The 19773-nt window shown below is 51.2% G+C and overlaps 2 protein-coding genes across 2 annotated transcripts in view; both read left to right on the forward strand.

The window, feature by feature from the left end:
- The window catches only part of HOXC13 (homeobox C13), a 7607-nt gene extending 953 nt beyond the window's left edge, over positions 1–6654 (forward strand). The window contains exon 2 of the mRNA XM_011992641.1: positions 5111–6654. Coding sequence (XP_011848031.1) covers positions 5111–5367 — 257 coding nt within the window. The 3' untranslated portion in view covers positions 5368–6654. The remainder of the gene's footprint in view (positions 1–5110) is intronic.
- An 8344-nt stretch (positions 6655–14998) lies between these two features.
- On the forward strand, positions 14999–17141 carry HOXC12 (homeobox C12). Its single transcript, XM_011992587.1, has 2 exons — positions 14999–15602; positions 16389–17141. Exons 1-2 carry the CDS (start codon positions 14999–15001, stop codon positions 16625–16627), a joined length of 843 nt encoding a protein of 280 aa, XP_011847977.1. The 3' UTR covers positions 16628–17141.
- The last annotated feature ends 2632 nt before the right edge of the window (positions 17142–19773 follow it).

Here is a 19773-nt window from a genome sequence, read left to right on the forward strand (position 1 = left end):
GCCTCCGCCTCCCCTCGCCGGCCGCAGCCTCCCGCCGGGCTCTTGGCCCCTAAACCCGCTTCCGGCCAGGGATGAGGGCAGGGTGGGCCTATAGTGCCTTGGAATCCAGGACAAAACCCCCAACCCACCGAATAAGTGGGGAGGGGGGAGAATAAGAACCCCCACTTTCTTTGACAGAATTTGCAGGATCGTTCAGGCACTAGACAGTATTTTTTAAATAGGGGACTAATTTGCTGGGGTCTACAGAAATGTGGAATTTCTTTTTTTCCTTTCTTGGCATATTTAAAAATCTGGCCACGAATTTCCTGATTGTTGAGGGAACAGAAGATCCAAAATCTCTGGAGAGGGAGTGGAGAGGAGGCTCGAATCCCTCCCCAGCAATGTAAAGTTTTCCTTGCCTCTCTGGTATATTGAGCTCAAATTTATAGACATTTCCACTGCCAACTCCCCCATATGTGGTCGAGAAAGAGAGTTAGTTATTGGTGCCCCAAACACAGAAAGAAGGGCGTGGGGATGAGAAATGGGAGAGGAAGACCTGTTCAGGGGCTTCTGGGGTCCAGGCCCAGGCTGGGGACCCCTTGGTCTTGTCTGGCTAAGTACGGGAAGGGAGCATTCATTCCCCTCTTATTCGGTCTCCAGTTGAAGAGAGAAAGGATCCTGCAAATCCCACCGCTCTCCTTACAAGACCAGTCCCAGGTTTCCCAAAACCACACCAAGAGCTTTGGATCCTGCCCTGTGCTGAGAAATCAGGATTCCAGTCTAGGGAGTCCTGTATTTGAGTCTGTTCTCCCTGTAAGAAGAGCTCAGTGGGAGAGCGTTCTCCCTTCTGATACCTACAGAGGTCTTTGGGGGCTGGGGGCCCAGGGCAGCCACAGATGTCTCCCGACAGTGCCCAGCTCCCTGACCAGTTCCACATGCCAAGCTCAGGGATGTTTTCCTTGGAAAGCATAGACCCAAAGACCTCGTAAGGGTGGGCCTGAAATTCCTCCGCATCCGGAATTGGAAGCAGAGGTAGGTGGTTTAAAAAAAAAAAAAAAAAACCGAATGATATTAGAGAGTGCAGCAGATAACATTCTTGTGAATATTATGAAATTACTTAGTATAATACAACTCAATACCAGGGTATGACCTACACTAGGCACCGTGACTTCTGATTGCCAGAATTAAGGATGGTACAATTTTAGTACATGGTATTATGCATCACCTACCCTGTACTGGCTATAATATTTTTATATGATATGATTTCTTTTATTAACTACCTAATATGAAATATACCATAATACATTTCTAGAAGATAGGCAATTCACATGTTCATAATACAGCAATGTATTTTAGAGAGATGGCCCTTTAATTCTCTGTCTCACCAAAACACAAAGCTTCTTAGGAGATTGGGGTCCAGAAGGAATTCCTGGGGCAGGGAAGCCAATGGGCTATGCCAAGGGGCTAAGGGGTAAGGGAGCAGGTGCCCACCAAACCCACTGTGTGGGTGGGGGCACAGGCCCATAGCAATGTGCAATGGGTTTAGAGTGAAGAGGTAGAAGAGAAGGGGCTGTTCTATGTATGAATGTGGTGTGGAGTAGGGGTGAAGGATTGGAGAAAAGCTGAGCAATATCTTTGAGCAAAATAAACATCTCAAAGATTCCCAGGAAAAAACAAAACAAACAAAAAACAATCTCCACTAAAAATAAATACTTTTTTGATCACAGCCTCCTAGAGAAAAATAACTTTGAAATTAAAAAGTATAGCCCAATTGAGATTTAATACACTTGCAAATTATGGCATGGAAATGGATATAAAACCTAGCATGCCTCAGCAGCTATGTGCTCCCACAATCCCCGTGTGGAAATAGAATTGGGCTGATGTATCAGTGAGTGCAGAGGTACAGGCAAGAGGCAGATGAATAAGAAATTATCTTCAGACACTCCATCTTTCTATCCACTCAGAGATCTTTTAGAAGTAGTGAGATTTCAAGATAACTCTGTCTATGCAATTGTGGTTTGTTCGGCAACATGTAGGCATAAACACCGCTGTCTCTCTACAGTGCCTCTGGCTCTGAGAAACCTCATCTGTGGCAGTCTGGGCTGGTTTGGGAGATGGAGGCAATTGTTCAGCAAGATCCAGATAATTAGGGCCAAGATGTGTTGTGGCTTCTTCCTTCTCCCAATTATACAGATTCTTGCTTTATTGCTCTGTTTTTGTGGGTTTTTTTGTTTTTGTTTTTGTTTTCTCTCTCTCTCTCTCTCTCTCTCTATGGTGAGTGTAGACTTTGTTTTTGTTTTTGTTTTTTGTTTTTTTTTTGAGAGGAGAGAGAGGCAGAAATTCCAGGAGGGAATCAGAAAGGGAGAAAAAGAGAGATGGGGTTCAGGAGACAGAAAGAGGGAGAAAGAAACAGTGGGCTCTTTGGGCCATACTAGAAGTCCTTACTGACAAGCCTTTGGATTTGGGTTGGGAAGAGTAGCAAGCTGGATTTCTAGCTGGACAAGGCACTCTTCAGAGCCCAGAGCTTGCTCGTGGGGGGCGGGTGGTCAAGAGTGGCTGGGCTGTGGGGAGCTAAACACAGGAGCCCCCAAACCCAAAAAGAAAGCCATGGCTGAACATTGATATGATTTTTATTTACTCCTCAAAGGTGTCTATTAGGTTTCCAGGCATGAAGTCATTTGTGTATGTGATCTGGATGGATACTAGGGAAGGGGTGATTGTAAGACTAGTAACTAAGCCCCCACTCACTTTAGGCAGTGTATGCACATCTCCAAGTCTAAGCTACTACATGTTTCTTCATCTCTACATACCACTTCCTTTCCAGATAAGGCAGCAGACAAAGAAAGGGGGCTTCTTTGAGATGGCAAAACTGGAGTTATTTCCCCAGGAGGCCAAAACAACTTGCAGTTGGTCTGATCCAGGACAAATTGGCTAAATCAATTCTTGGCATCCTATAGAGAAAAATCACCAGTTTAAACCAGTTGTCTACTTTTTAAACTGATTTTTTTTTAGGGTTGATTAAATCTCATTGGAAATTTAGAGCTAGAGTTTAGGAAACCAAAATTGTAAGAGTTTAAAGAAAGTAAAGTAAAAAATTAGGGACAATTATTTGGCTAATTCAGAAACAAAAACCCACCTTTACCCTACTTTATTCTTCTCCAGGGAAAAGGAGGTGTTTTAAAGCTGGATTGTATCAGCTGGCCTATTTCCATTTTAAAACTTACTGTATCATTTTAAGAGTCAGAAAGTCTGCCTTTAAAATCTGGTTCTGCCACTTAGGTTATTTTACCCACTCTGAGCCTCAGATTCCTGATCTTGTAAAATGAGTTTAACAAAATAAGCCTGAAAAAATGTTCTGAGGATTAAAAACAACAATAACAACAACAAAAGCAACAAACTCCTGGTATCACTACCTACCCTCTTCATTTTATTCTTGTCAACAAATCATCAATTTCCCAAATCATGGTTACATCTCTAGGAGTAAAACAAATTTGAGAACTGAGAGATTTAAAGACAAAAGGTCTTGTTCAAAAACAAATCCTTTTTAACCTAAAGGATCCATACTGTTTAAATAAAGTTATTTTGTTTTTAAGATTTTTTTTTTTTTTAATCATGGTTTATTCACATAGAGGCAGAGAAAAATGCCAGGTCCAACAGTTTTCCTGAGAAATTGTCACCAGAAGACAGTCAAAAAAGGCCATTGGATCCCCTGTCTCCCATTTTCTTCCTGAGCATTTTATTTTCTCCTGTGTATCACTGTGACACTACTCTTCCCACTGTGTATAGATAAGAGTCCCTGAGAGAAAGCAGACCCAATGGGGATGGGTATAGGGAAAGTGTTTTGTGAGGGTGGAATGGAAACAAACATTTCGGAAAGAACTTTGTGTCTTCCCTCTGGGCTGTGTCTATAGTTTCAAAAGGCAGTAAGAATGAAGGGGAAACCCCAAATATTCAGCCCTCCTCATTAGCTTTCACCTAAAGTCTAATAATTACATGGAAAAAATTGAGGACTGAGCTATCCAGATAATCTCTCTAGTTCCCCACTTCGCCTTGAAAGTGTTGCTGTGATCTTTATTGACAGGGATGAGGGTGGAGTAGAAAATGGAGTTAGAAGTGATATATATTGGTTTTAGTTTCTGCTAAATTCTCAGAGCCTAAAGAAACAGAACTGGTGGTATTGGTTTGGATGACAGGTATCTAGGGTTTAGGATTATGGTTGGTGCATGGGATGTAGACAGTTTCCTTCAGTCATGAAGGAATGGAGAGGGAAGGGGGTTGGAACAGAATTTGCCCTGTTTTGGTGGGACTGTGGTGTGGACCCCCTACTTCCAGCGACACCTGATTCCCTATATCTCAGGTTCAGGACCCCCCACCTTGGGTGTTGTTAGGTGGTTCACAACATTGGACCCCAATTCCTAGAGTGTGGACCTCCCAAGCAGGCTGGCTTCACCTGGACACTTACCTTCTATCTGTGCCTCACATCCCTAACATAGGGCCACTGTCCAAAGGCATGAAGACCCATCTGGTGATCTGGGCCCACTGAAGCTGACCCCCTGCCTGCCGTGCCCTCCCTGAAACATATAGCAGAATGTCTTCCTCTGACAACGGGGCAGAATATAAACTAATAAGCACCCAAACGATCTAACTCAGGAAGGAGGGATTTTTCTGAGTATCTGAAATTCTGCAAGCATGGCAGGCCAGGCTGGAACTTGGAGGGCCCCTTCTAAGCGTACAAGGATCCTAATATCGAGTGCTGTGCAGAGCCATATTGGGGCCTGAAACAAAAGAGAAAATCAGTAATACCGAACCCATGTTTATTTTTTTAATTGATACTGTGTTCATCATGGATGTTTTTGTATTCGTTTTGCTTTTGTAAACGTTGCATTAAAATATCGTCTTGATTACTGAATTTTTGGCGCCCCCTCCCTTAAACCTTGAGCCCAGTGGCCTCACCATAGTTGTGGTCTTGCTAAAATAACAGAAATGAAAAGCATTTGGGATTTCATTATGCGGAGCAATCCTCTGGCCCCGTTGATCCCCTGCCAGAACTCTGTGCGTAGGCAGCCTCCGGTCCTCTAGGCCAGTCCAGCCGCGTGCCTCACTTCTTCTCGCTTGCCTTATCTCCCCGCAGATGTGGTTCCCCTGCAGCCCGAGGTGAGCAGCTACCGGCGTGGGCGCAAGAAACGTGTGCCCTATACTAAGGTGCAGCTGAAGGAGCTAGAGAAGGAATACGCGGCTAGCAAGTTCATCACCAAAGAGAAGCGCCGGCGCATCTCCGCCACCACGAACCTCTCTGAGCGCCAGGTAACCATCTGGTTCCAGAACCGGCGGGTCAAAGAGAAGAAGGTGGTCAGCAAATCGAAAGCGCCTCATCTCCACTCCACCTGACCACCCACCCGCTGCTCGCCCCGTCTATTTATGTCACCGCTTTGTACCATAACCGAACCCACGGAAAGATGCTGCGCGGGTGCAGAAGAGTATTTAATGTTAACGAGAGAGAAGAACCGCGCCGCCCGGAGGCAGAGAGGCTCCATGGCGGCGGTGGGCCATCCCCAACTCCCTATCCCATCCGCAGCCTCCACCCCCATCCAGATGGGACTCACCCGGCTTCAACAGCTTTGGAAATGGGTCCCGGGTGGGCCATGGGAGGAAGGCTGTCGACCTCTACTCCTCCTTGTGCTCACCTTGCCAGAAAGTCCAGTGGCAGTGCAGAGCCCAGTCATTCCAACCAAAGCGGGGTTGGGGAATCCCGAATGGCCCCGATTCTTGCCTCATCCTGTCACCAGGCTAGTAGAGGACCCTCCCTAAGGGCGCAGCTTTGGCGCAGGATCTGTCCAGCTCATACTTTCCTTCGCTGTCCCTCTCGCACTCCTTAGGCAAGATTTCCCAGTAAAGATTTTCTGTGCATATTTTAAAAGTCGTGTTAACATTCATGATAATTATTAGGGATCTGGCAGCGTGATTGGAGTATGGATGGTTCCCTGGAATCAACGCAGCCCCTACGCTCCATCCCAACCAAGAAACTGCATTTCTTGGGGCCAGATGGGGGCTGCCTTTGCCCCACTGCCTCCCCTATTCTGCTCTCTCAGTCAACATGTGGAAATCCAAGGAGGACAAAGACTCCAGCCACGCTGCTAAATAGGGCTTCTCTCTCCTCTCTCTTTCTCTCTCTAGGTGGTAAGGTTGGGGATTAGGGCCAGGCACAGAGAAGCAGAACTTTTTTTCTAAGGATAAACATCTCTTCCAAGAGGATGGAGAATGGGTTCCTCAACAAAGTCCCTTTCCAGTCACCTTTCCATCAAGGCACTAGCTCCGGAGGGACTCCTCACACTTTCACTTTTACTGATTTCCAGAGGAAAGCTTAGAGGATCTAGTTCAGGAGGCAAGAAGATCTGGCCCTCAATTAGCTAAATGAGCTAAATGTAGATGCTGCCTAACAGTTCCCTCCTCAAAGACCACCTTGGTGCTGTGGGGATCCCTTGCCTCTTCCCTTCCCACTGGTGCATTACAAAACAGTGTTCTTTTGAAATGTTCATCAGAAATAGGCTTTTTTTTTTTAATGTTGTGTATCTGTATATAGTATTGTGATGTCTGAATGACGATGTACTGAATGCAAAAAGGAAAAAAAAAACCCACAAACATGTTTTTAAAATAAAATATCTTTTTTTGCCTTGATTTTATTGCTTAGATTCTTTCTGAAGTCTCTTCTGTTCACTGCCTCTTCAGGACAGTCTACTATGCCCTGATTCTGCCAGAATGATCAGGGGGCGGAGTATAGACATCACTCCCAGCTGGGTATATTCCAAACCCTTGTTTTGCTCCACTTAAGTTTTTGAGTTATCTATACCGTCTATATAGGAGAAAACTTCCCATCCTGATGCCCAACTTAGTTGAGTGTATGTTGAGGAAGGAAAGATGTAATTGGTGACTGAAAGGCCTGGAAGCAGGTGAGTAAAAAAAATACATTGATGGTAACTTTAATAATTGGGGCTCAGATCTGTTTTTGGGTACTGAGAAAGTGGCATCCCAGCTGGGAAGTGGGTGAGGTAAACATGGTGGTGGCCAGCGGCAGCAGGGAACTAACCTTAGGCTCCTGGTGCCCTATGGCCCCCAGAGGGCCCCAGATACATTCAGCCAGTTCAGGACTGGAGTTGGGGCTGGGTTGGGGTCAGCACAGCCTGGCAGGGCACCTTCAAGCTCAGCTTTTCCTGGCTGCACTATTTTCTTCCCCCCACTTAACCTATGCAGAGAGGCTGAGCTGCTAGGACCCCTTTGGCCCCCAGTTTGCCAAACCAATCCCACTTTTACTCTCCACATTGCTGGGAACCCCAGTCTTCGAGGCAATGAGGAGCCTATGTAGACGCTGCCACTAATTTGTTTTCCTGGTCGCGTCAGTGCCTATCTCCCTATCTGGCAGAGTTAATGAGATCATTAAGTTGTCAGGTTAAGAGACTTTTTAAAAGCAATATAGCCTAAAACAATGTTATCTCAGATTAAATCTTTACTGCAGCAATTTTTATTTATATATAATATTTTTCCTCTCCTGAGACGCAGAAACACTGGAGATGTCAGGTTGGAAATCAGAGTTCTCCATTCTCCCTTTGTCTGATGGGGCTGAAGCTTTAACAATTTCATTTAAATAAATATTCCTGGGGGTTAAACACATGCACATTTTGCGCGCACGCACACACACACGCACACAGAGGCTGAGAGACGAAGAACCTGAAGAATTTGCCCTCTGTGGAGGTTCTGCTACTGACGTGGCTGCCAGTGCTTCTGGGTCTCAACTCTGGGTTAACTACTAGAGAGCCACACGCTGGGCAGTGGAGATTTGAGGGAGAATTTCCAGGAATAAGGTTCATTCTTAATTCCATCTCTCCTTTATCTCCCCACCCACCATCCCAACCTCTCTCCCAAAATCCCTGGGTTTCCCCTGAGATGAAAGGAATTGGAGACTGTGTGTGTGTGTTTGGTCAGAAAAAGAAACTGAGTAGACAAGAGGCCTGGGGCTCTCTTACTATGACCCCACCCTTCCTGACTGCTTTGGGTAGTCCCAAGCACAGCTGTAGGCAAACTGGAAATTGGGGATTCTGATTAAAGAGAAGTCTAGAGTTCTCCGAGGAATCCCTCTGCTTCTCCACACAAACCCATTTATAATCATATGAGGTAGTCATCCCATACTGAGGGAACCACCCTAAGGCTCTAGAAGGGAATAATGTAAAAAAAGAAGAGGAGCCGGGCACAATGGCTCATGCCTGTAATCCCAACACTTTGGGAGGCTGAGGCGGGTGGATTGCTTGAGCTCAGGAGTTTGAGACTAGCATGGAAAACATGGTGAAACCCTGTCTCTACCAAAAACAGAAAAACTTTGCCTGGCGTGGTGGTGCATGTCTGTGAAGTCTGAGGTGGGAGGATCTTTTGAACCCTGGTGGGGGGCGGGAGGGTGGAGGTTGCAGTGAGCTGAGATCTCACCATTGCACGCCAGCCTGGGTGACAGAGTGAGACTCTGTCTCCGAAGAAGAAGAAGGAGAAGGAGAAGGAGGAAGAAGAGGAGGAAGAAGAGAGGAGGAGGAGGAGAAGAGGAAGAAGAGAGGAGGAAGAGGAGGAGGAGAAAAAAAAAAGAAGAAAGCCTGTGCAGGCACACTACTGGTGCATTGGCACACTGGTAAGTCTAACAAGGACTACAGTTCCTGAGTGCCTGTGAGCCCTCGTGCGGTGCATTAAATATACCCAGATTTATTTTGGAGGAGTATCATGCCTGGATTTATTTGGAGATGACTTTCCCATAAGAGTAAGCAAACATTGTGTGAGTGTGTGTGAGTATGTGTTTTGGGGAGGCACAGTTGTGAAATGTACTATTCTTTCCCTGAATAAGGATTTTTTTCTTCAACACAACTCTGATTGTGCTGATCTCTCACCTTTCCTTCTCCCAAGAATTGGCATTGTCTTTGAGGACTCAATGAGATAGTTCATCTCTTAGTCAAGTCTCTAATGTGTCTTTCTCTCCAAGGGCAGTCTCCTAGTGTTTGTGTTAAAAGTAAAACTAGGTGTGAAGGAAAATATGAGGGTACCAGGGGGTACAGGGTGATCTGAAGAGCTGGTGAAACCACTGTGTGGAAACACAGACACACAGAGGGACTGAGACTCCTGCTAACTTTCTCGTAATCTGATAGCACTCCCCACTCCCCCTATCTCCCTAGGCCGGAGCTGGGAGGCTCAGGCAGCCTAGGGCCTCACAGGACTCTCCATCTGGTGGTCACTCCCCGGGGCTGCCAGAGAGGGCTTCAAGAGATCCTTTGCTGAGCTTGGGGGAAAAACCCTTCCCCACTTACATCTAAGTCTCCAGACAGAGGCCCAGCAGAATGGGCCTTTCAGCTAGCAGTCCCACAGCCCGAACCCACCTGAGAGAACAAGGACAGCAGTTCTTTCCGCAGATGCCTCCATGACTGTCTGCTCCTGAGACCATCTGCTCCTGGGGTTGATCCACAGGCGGCTGGGTCAGCAGTGTGGGGACAGCAGGCCAGTGTGGGTGCAAGGCAGGGACAGGCCCTTGGGGCAGCCGCTATCTCTCCGAACAGCCCACCCATTGGAGGTGGGGTCCTTGTGGCAGGCAGCCCCTTCAGTGGCTCCATCTGTTCAAAAGAGAACTCCCCACCCTAGGATCTGCCTGGATCTGTCCTGGGTGGTACTGGAGCCCACCCCCAAGAAAACTCCAAGAGTGGTTCAGGCAGATGTGTATCTAGACCTGCACTGGTGGAGAATTGAGGGGCCCTGGGGAGCCAGGGGCTTCTGGGAGGAGGAGGAGGGGGCCAGAGTCTTTTCACAACCAACCAGGCTCTTCCTCTTTTAGCCTTGACCGTGACTAGGTCTTTCTGACCTTGACATCACAGGGAGCGCACGGAACGGGGGGAGGGTGGAAAAGGCCTTGATCTTCCGGTGGCCAGCGAAGGGGAGGGCTGCTTGCCCCCTTGGTGCGCTATCCCCCTTCCCGCGGGAGCTCGCCGCCTCTGTTTACACACAGAGGAGGTGTCGTCTCCAGTCTAGACAAGGGCGCTAATAACGCCCATAAAAGGCGGCCTCTCCAGAGATGCTCTGGCAACTCCGCTCCCGCGCGCCTGCCGCTGGCCGCTTTATCCACCTCCCCCCGCCCCGCCCTCCTCTGATACCTTGGCGAGGCCGGCGCACGGCCTTGGAGAGGGGGAATCCAGAAGGCTTCTAGAGGTTGAGAACTCCTATCCCTCACCCTTATGAACCTCTTCTGTCTCCAAAGGTAAGTGGACCCTCGTTCCTGTCCGCGCTCTCCCAGCCCAGCGAGCCCCGGAGTTGGTAGTCCATTCCCCACTCCCAACCGCCTCCAGGGCCCGTTGCTCCCACCCCAATCTGCCCGAGCCCCCCTCCTCTGCCCGGAACTGGGGCCCCGGGCTTGGAAAGCAGTTGTATAGCGGTGCTGAGCAGACCCTAAGCAGATCTCAGCTCCTCCCCAGAGCTGGGCCTGGCCAGTGGACAGGGTCAAAGCCAGAAAAGGACGCCGAGGAGCGAGGGCACACCGGGTAGTCCTCACCCCCTGACCCAGTTTAGAGGTCGGTGGAGACGTCTCACTGTTGCATTGCAGGCGTCTGTGGGTGTGGCATTTGATGCGATTTTTTTTTTTAACTTGGTTCCCACACCTTGCCTGACACTCAGTAATTCACTAGGTGGAGGAGATCCTCTGCTGGTGGAGGGGGAAAATGTCAGAGCTGCAGCCTTACTTAACTGTTAGCGCGCCACCGAAGGAAAAGACAAAACGGGGGAAGGTGGTCCATTTAGGGATGCTCATATTGGGGTGGAGAGATGGCCTCCCAGATGTCCTTGCCTGGGGGCTCTCACCTCCCCCGCATTTTCTGAGAGGCAATCGGGCTGGGATCTTTTGGAGACATAGGACTAGAGAAGCCGCGGGAAAACTGGAGGAGGTAGGGGCTCCGTTGGCCCCAGGCTACTTGCCGGAGCCTAAAAGCCTGACTGGGCTCTGTCCTCCAGGCTGCAAATCCCTAGAAAGCAGCACCTGGGGAAGGGATTTCCCAATCTGCTCCTTACTTCCCAGGCACCCGCAGGGAGGGCTGGGAGCCAGGTGGGCTCCAATCCCTGAAGGAGCTTGGAAACCACGAAATAGGAGACTGAGCTCCCTATTCTACCCCCTACCCTTGTTTGAACCCGACAAAAGTCAGATCCCAAACCCAAGTTGCTCCAAAGAGGCAAGACAGAGAGGGCTACAGGGTTGGGGGGCAGGCCCTCCCACTCAGCCCCCCTTTCATCTTCCCTTCTCTCCGCGGGCCAAACCCCTGCTCACACCACTTCCGGGGCTGAGGCCCGGCCTAATTTGCATACAAGGCAGAACCGCTTTCTGCAAACTAGACAGTGACCTTGAACTGGGCCCCTGCGGCCTCTGGACAGACCATGGGTAAGGCAGTACTGCGCGGAATCACTCCCGACCATGGGTCTGCGGGAGAGCCAGAACGCAGTCGGTCACAGCCGATTCCCCGCGGCCTAAACCTCCAGCAGCCGCGTTGCCTCTGCCACCAGAATCAGCGTAGATTTTATAATTAACTCCTTTCGCCGGGCTCAGCCGCAGTGGAGGCTGCTAGGATGCAGGAGGGATGGAGGCACAGAGAAGGTGTGAGTGAGGCGGCGTTGCATCCAGCTGGAGGAAGAGCTGAGGGACGCAGGCTGCTTTGGTCTTTAAGGAAAACCTTGGACCGCATCCTTGCCTTCAGCTTTAATTAACCCTGAGTTAATGAGCGAGGCTTAGTCGAGCCTGGCCAGCTGCGGCGGGAGCCAGTGGCCCAGGGGCCAGCAGGCAGGCCACCGCTCTAGCCTTGTGATTTGATAAATGTGAGGGAGAGTTCGCACCAGTCGCTCCGCGGTTCGGGTGCCTCGGCCCGACCACCTATAGTTTTGCGCGTGGTCAGCGAAATGTCGGCGGGTTAAGCCCGGCTGGAGTCCCTCCCAGTCTCCTCACCCAGTCCCAGACTGCTTCCCGCGAGCAGCTCTCGCCGAGGCTGGATTTAGATTTGAAGGATCTCACCCGAGCCTCCCGCCGGTCCCGGGGACCCAGGTTGGGAGCGGCATTTTTGTCTGAGCCAGATTAAAAAAATGGGTGCCTGGGCTGCGTGTGTCGCGGGTTTCCTTAACCGCAAACAGCCTCGGTGGTGCACCGGAAGGCTGGACGCTTAGATTACCTGGGTCCTTGCCAGGGTCCTGAAAACCCCTAGGTTCCCAGTGGGTCTCAGGGAGCAGAACACTAGGGATGCGAATTTTGCTAGTGGTTGTCGGCAGCTCTCCTTGAGAGGAATCAGGGTCAGCTACAGAGAAGGAAGAGGGGTTTGTGCGTGCTTCTTTGCCCGCAGAGCCCAAAACCTGGGGAAAATAGCCCCCTTTGATGGGACTAAATCAGGCTAGAAGAAACGCATGTCTGGAAGAAGGAAGCCTTCACCCAATCTTCATTTCTCCTGTGTTGCATCCGCCGCCCTGTGGCCACTGCTCCTCGCGCTCTGCGGCCTGGCTCCGGAGGGCAGCGAGCAGAGCTCCCGGCCTGGGATTTGCCTGCTGGGGTGGAGGGAATGGGGAGAGGCTGAGATCTTCCTCTTGGGGTCCCTTTTCTAGGAGATTGGAATTATCTAGGAAGGAAAAAGAGAACGAGGAGAATACTCCACCCCACAAAGGGTAGTGATTATTTGGCAAAGTCCAGCTCGGCATCCCTCACATCAACAATAGCGGCTGAGCGCAGAGGCCTGGAGAGCCTGGGCGGAGACCTAGCTGCCCGCACGATGTTCTGATTGAAATCATCAGCAATATTAAAGTCACACCCTGTTTACCTTTATGACCAAAATAACCCTCAAATAAAATGTTTTTTAAAAACTGAAATTTCAATGGCGCTCATCAATACGGCTCGAGAAGGGGAAATAAGATGTTACAGATGCTGTGACCTGGAATTTGCAGCTGAGGGATGTTCCTCTCCGCAGCCTCGAAGCCCCTTATCAATTAGTCACAAAAAGGCCAATCCAGGCTGAGTCTCCTGCTCATTCCTTGGCGCCACCGGCTCTAACCGAAGGTGACCGCTTCGGGTTTGTAGCCCATAGCTTGCCCTAAGTTCCGACAAGTGGGCCTAACGCGGGGCGGCTTCTGGGGGCGGGAGGGGCCAGGCCAGGCCGGGCAGCTAGGCGAGCAGGGGCGGGGAAGGGGAACCGGCCCTGCAGGGCGAGAGGCAGGCACCGAGCTGCGAGCTTCGAACTGCTCCGGGCAGGGCGGCGCCCGCGGGGACACATTTCTGTCGGAGTGAGCAGCTACGGTTTGGGATATGAAATCGCCCGGGGAGCGGTGGAATTCAAAGAATCTGCGTTTCTCTCTGCCGCGTCCTGCAGAGAAGAGAGGGGAGGGAGAGGAAAAAAAAGGGAGAATCTTCTCTGCTTGGATCTGCTTTTGTAGCTTCGGCTTATTCTCAGGCTTTCTCTGATATTTAACTTTCACCTAAATGGGTTTGTTTTGCGTTCTCTCCGACTCTCTGTCTCCAATTTTCTTTCAATCTTCTGGTATTTTTTCGTATTAGACGTTTACTGAACTATTTATCCAAACCTGTATTACTTAAGCCGTGCATTGGTTAGGAGCTCGAAAAATCACATGGAAATTCGAGTGTTTTCTCTATTAGACACCAAAAGGACACATCTGGTTTGGGGGAGTTTTATTTTGTCTTTCTTTTTAATCCGCTTGGCTGTGTTCTGTGGACCTAGTTGAGATCGGATTGTGGTTTTGCAGATGTTGATTATCTCACCAATAGCCAGCATTGCTTCTCGGCCTTCTCTGGAGGGAGCTTCTGAGTTTTCACCATAAATATAATTTCACCCCCCAATAAGATAATTCTTCAAGGTTTTTCCCCCTCAATCCCAGCCCCCTCAGGAGGCAACCTATTGCGGGCCTCTGCACTGCTATCTGATGGTCCCAGGAGAAGGCTGGGCCGGGTCTGGGGTGCGGATGTCTCCTCCGCAGTGAGAATTAGGCCCCTGTCAGGCCAGTTAAGCCCTATTAGGGGGTCCAAAGATTTCCGCTGCAAAGACTCCAGGAGGCCCCCAGAAGCTCCTCGGTCCCCCGGAAATGACACCAGAAGAGTAGTTCTAGCCCCCAGATTTTCAGGAGCAGGCAGGCAGGTCCATGCGGAGCTAGGCACCTCCTTTTGCTGCATTCTCTGCCTCTCTTTCGCATCCTTCCTCTAGCCGTGAGTGGAGGTGTGAGGCTGGGTGGCTCCCGGTTCCAGCGGAAAACCCGGCATTATCAGTTATCCTTGAGTACTGGGGAAGAAGACTCCAAATGTCTCTACAAATTCCTGGGGATAAAGAGCTGATAAAGAAGCGTGCAGCAGCAGCTGGGGCTGGGAGAGATAACGGCAGGGAAACCTGTCCTTACCCCCACTTCGCCTCTACTGTAAATAAACCCCGAGCCAAAGGGTTCATCCGTCTCCTTAAACAGCCAGTAAACTTTATATGACACAATATCTAATAGTAATTTATTGGGGAGATATTGTAAATTCCAACGGTTTTAGTTAATAAAGAAACTAATTAAAGAGGGACGGGCTGTGCTTGGCCAGCTGTTGGTGATAAGATAATACATGGGGTGGGGGGTGCAGGTTATAGGGGTGTATATATGCGGGCATTTTTTTGGTGTGTGTATGTTTTTTTTCTCTCTTGCTCCGTGTTGGGCAATTGCTTTACTCTCTGCGTTAGATTATATATATATATCTAAAAAAAAAAAAAAAATCAGAATTCAGCAAATAAACCTGCCTCCGCCCTTTGTTCCCCCACTAACCCCCAGGATTGGGGAAGGGGGAAGTTGGAGTTGGTGCGGGATGGTAGGGGGGATCCGTTGTCCCCACCCCTCCCCCTGGCGGCTGCGCCCACGTGAGCGGGGCGGCCAATGGGTGGCCGGTGCAGGTTTAACTATGTTTAATGTCAGATAGCAATAAAGTAGAAGCTGCCGGTCGGGCCCCGCGGAAATGGGCGAGCATAATCTCCTGAATCCCGGGTTTGTGGGGCCTCTGGTAAACATCCACACGGGAGACACCTTCTACTTTCCCAACTTCCGCGCGTCCGGGGCGCAGCTTCCCGGGCTTCCTTCGCTGTCCTACCCACGCCGCGACAACGTATGCTCCCTGCCCTGGCCGTCGGCGGAGCCGTGCAATGGCTACCCGCAGCCCTACCTCGGCAGCCCAGTGTCTCTCAATCCTCCCTTCGGCCGCACGTGCGAGCTGGCGCGCGTGGAGGACAGCAAGGGTTACTACCGCGAGCCGTGCGCCGAGGGTGGCGGCGGGGGCCTGAAGCGTGAGGAGCGCGGGCGCGACCCGGGAGCCGGGCCCGGGGCAGCGCTGCTCCCGCTGGAGCCGTCGGGGCCGCCTGCGCTCGGCTTCAAGTACGACTACGCGGCGGGCGGTGGCGGTGGCGACGGCGGCGCAGGACCCCCGCACGACCCGCCCTCCTGCCAGTCGCTGGAATCCGACTCCAGTTCGTCCCTGCTCAACGAGGGCAACAAGGGCGCCGGCGCAGGCGACCCCGGCAGCTTGGTATCGCCGTTGAACCCCGGCGGCGGGCTCTCGGCCAGCGGTAAGGACCCCGGCCACTCACGCGGCGGATTCAAACCCGACATCTTACCAGGGCGGGCAGGGCACGACTGAGCTAGGGACGCCTGGGGTGACAGAATGTGTGGCGAGGAAGAGCTTCTTTTAAAATGAAGTGCGGGTGGGGGGAGCCTATAAACATGTAAATACCCCCATAAAATAACTAGAGAGAGTTCCTTTTTCGTCCGCCCGCGGCTGGAGGCGGCAGGGATTCCGGAGTTAGGGGATCCTGACGGGGACTCCCCAGGCCTGGGGGTGAGGAGGTAGGGACAGAAAGCCTGGCTCTAGTTCTCCCAGGCGCCTCTCCCTCCACCTTCCCACAGACCCCCGTTACTTACATTTCAAAAGAAATGCCAGTGGACAAATTTACTCTGCCACTCGCCCATGTCTGTTCTAACTGATCCGGGATCCAATGCTGAAGGATGTGAGAGGAATGGACCAGGAAATAGGGAAGAAGAAAATTGGGGAGAGGTTTGGGGAGAAAGAAGGGGCAGGGACATAGAAGGGTCATGAATACTGCAGCAGGAGGTAGGGTTGAGGAGGTAAGGGCAAGGAATGAAAGAAAAAAAGAGTAAAGAAGGTGGGGGAGTTGGTGGGGATGGGGGTCTGGGTAGAAGAGGGGATTCACATGACTGGCGGCACACAGAAGGCAGAGAAAGGGCCTGGAGTCCAGGCGTGAGGCCAAGGTGAAAGGGTCTGGGGAAGGGCCGAGGGCACTGGACTGGTCACCCTTTGATCCTCTGGCCAACCCCTGCCATTCATCTCCACCCAGGCGCGCCCTGGTACCCGATCCACAGCCGCTCTCGGAAGAAGCGCAAGCCCTATTCGAAGTTGCAACTGGCAGAGCTGGAGGGCGAGTTTCTGGTCAACGAGTTCATCACACGCCAGCGCCGGAGGGAACTCTCAGACCGCTTGAATCTTAGTGACCAGCAGGTCAAGATCTGGTTTCAGAACCGGAGAATGAAAAAGAAAAGACTTCTGTTGAGGGAGCAAGCTCTCTCCTTCTTTTAGCGGGCAGGACACGGGCGCCAGCCCCAGACTGAGCCTGTCCTTGGCAAAGAGCAAAAGAGGGGGCCGCCTAGAACACAGTCCCCGCTTAGAACGCCAGACGTCTCTGGCAGGCCCTCCCTGGACATCCTCTTGTCTGTTTTGTTCGTGGTTCCCTCCCATACACACCCAAAACACCCTGCCAGGTCCCAGAGAGAAGGGAAGAAACCTAGCCGGGGAGAGCCGAAGCCCGCAGCTGCCCGCGGTTGGCAGGGCCAGGAAGGCTGAGGTGCTACGGGCTGGTTTATTTGAGGCGGGACTGGGGCGCTGCACCTCCGCTGGGGATCTGGAGAAGCCGCGGCCCAGATGTCCCCTTCCTCTACTTCCCTTCCATGGTCTTAATTCTCTTTGCCTGCAGGAGCAGACAGCAGGGCCAGTGGAACCAAGGCACCCCGACCTCACAGTCAGTGGGGTTAGAAGAGGCTGGGAGTAGAGAGGAGGGTGGAGGGTCAGCAGAGAGAGCTGAGGGGGTCAAGTGGCTCTGGCAGGGCTGGAGGAAGTGGGGAATCAAGGAGGAAGTGTGGTTTGTGAGAAAATGATCAGCAAGACCCGGAGCCTGCTTGGGTCTGGGTTCCCCAGGACATCCAGTGGGCTGAAGCTTGGGCGTTTGGCTGGCTGGGCTGTGGACAAGGACTATCAGCCTCATGTTCCCTCTAGGACAGCCCTCTCCTGAGCCTCCTGCCCGCACCAGGTGAACATCTGTTCACAGGTGTGCTGCCATCCACTCTTTCCTTGCCTGTGGCGGCTGCGGGCCTGATGCAGCAAGCAGGGACCTGAGAGCCCAGAGGACACAGCCTCAGGTTCAGTAGCCACCCCACCTGGCTCTGCAGAAAGAAAGTCCAAGAGGCTGTAGATGGGGCTACAGAGCACCACACTGATTGGCCGGGCGAGTTTCTGGCAGCCACAGCGGAGGCCTCTGATTCTCCCTTCCCGGCTGGCGTTCATGGTCATGGCCGCTGGAGGCTGGACCAGAGTAATTTATGAGGCGGGAGGAGAATTCGCCCTTAAAGGGGCTACCAGTCATTGAGGCCCCACTCAGCCCCAGTTTCCCAGGCTGGTGATAATGAAGGAGGGGGGCGCTGCAGCCCCCCACCCAACTCCCTTCTCTTCCCCGCCCACCCCCCCAACATTGCCCTTTGTCTTCAGACTGGCTGCCTCTGCCTCCTGGCCCGCAAACCTCCACAACCTAGCACATGGACCAGAGCAGAGGGAGGGGCACAGCCCTAGAACCCATTGGAGGTCTGAGAATGGCTTCTCTGAGTGGGAAGGCCTTTCATCCAGACTCCTTCAGACCCCAGCCCCAGTCCAGTAGATGCTGGGCTGGCTTCAGAGAAAGGAGCAGTGAGAGAACCATCAACCTTTCTGCACTTCATTTTTATCCTTCTCTCCAAGTGTCCCCCAGCCTCCCATCTGCTGTCCCGCCCTTTCCAGGAGAAAGAGGGGTGAGAAGCAGGGCACTGATGGGAATTAACTGCAGCCTGGACAGTGTGAAACTGGCCTGCTGACTTGGAGGGTTTCCCATATGGGGAGAGTCTCCTCTAACAAACTCTCCAAGGGCAATCCACCGAGCTTTTTACTCTCCCACCAGCACAGAGCTTCTGTACAGGCAGAGGCAAAGGCAAACATATACACACAGCTGAGCCCAGCACAGCACTGGGCCCACCCCACCCTCCCTAGTGCACTTGCAAGCAGGCAGCCTCATAGTCCCCACATGGCCCAGCAGAGTGGAGATACAATCACATGCCTTCATCCCCCGCTAGATATCTGACACCTGACAATTTCCCAGCCACACATACTTGTTTCACCCATGTACAAGTTCCCCCAAATTACCACCACTCCAGCTGTCTGCAGTCTCCTGTGGGCTTCCCCTGGGCATGAAGCATTCCCCACCTTTCCTGGTCACCCACTGTACCCCTTTTATGCAGCCCTTCCTGTGACCTCTGGGCTCTAGGGTGCTGGATTTGAGCTCTACCACTCCAAACTAACCTGATTCCCAACCTAATAGAGAAGAGAGACCAGAACACTCCAAAAGGAGTGAGGGGACAAAGATATGCAATATTCTCTTTCCATGTGCTTTAAACTTGATTTCTGTGAGCTTCTCTGTCAATCTGTGTCTTGTTCTCTGTGTCTGTCGCTGGTACCTAGTGTAGTCCTCGTGGATAGTTGCCCTTCCCCTAGCTGCCTCCCCAGCTCTCTGTAGTGTACTCTTCTATTCAAACATCTGTCTTTAGCACGTTTTCCCTTTATATAGTCCTTGTACAGAGTTGCTTCATCATATTAATATTGATAATAATAATAATTAAAACATGAATTATGATTATGTGATTTTTTTCAAAACAAAAGTTCTACCCCAAAATAATGGGAGTCCCAGCCTTCTAGCTGTTCTCCACTCTATTTTCTCCAGCTCAGGTGAATAATAAAAATAATAAATGTATAATAATAACACAGGAAGAGTGGTTGCAGGGGCAACAAAAAATGTATAAGCAACCAAGATCTGTTGATGAGCTACCATCTCCAGTCCCAAGCAGTTATAGCAGAGAGAAAACTGGGCGGTAGTAGACTTGGGGGAGGAGAAGGAGCTTTGAGGAGTCATGGGGCCATAAAAATAATGTGGACAGCCTAAAGGAGGTTGAAACCAGCTTCAGAAAAGGAGGTCTGTGCTGCAGGAACTTGACAAATAGAAGCTGGGATAGGGGCACTGGTGATCTGAGCTGGATACTGTGGCAGTGAGAGTAACCCGTAATCCAGGGGCTGAGATGGAGGGGGGTTGGTGGGCCTAGAGCTTCAACCCTATGATCTTAATCCTGTGGCTTCACTCTGAGATGACACTGTGTATTGCAAGATGTTGAGAGGGGGCTAAAGATCCCTTGGAACTGGCAAAATAGGCTCCACCTTTTGAAGCCAGCAACTCTCTCCAGGCCATGTCAGAGGCCCAGGCCAGTAGTAGAGTCCAGATGTGCCCACGAACCCTCTGCACCTCCACCTACCCCTGCCTTCGGTAAGAAATGCCCTCTCTCTTTCTCACCCTTTTGCCTCTTCCCTCCCCTCACCCCTTTTCTAACGGTATGGCTCCTATCAAAGGAGTCTCCTCCAAATGCCTCGTTCACCCT

Source organism: Mandrillus leucophaeus, unplaced genomic scaffold, assembly GCF_000951045.1.
Source record: "Mandrillus leucophaeus isolate KB7577 unplaced genomic scaffold, Mleu.le_1.0 Scaffold414, whole genome shotgun sequence".
NCBI lineage: Eukaryota > Metazoa > Chordata > Mammalia > Primates > Cercopithecidae > Mandrillus > Mandrillus leucophaeus.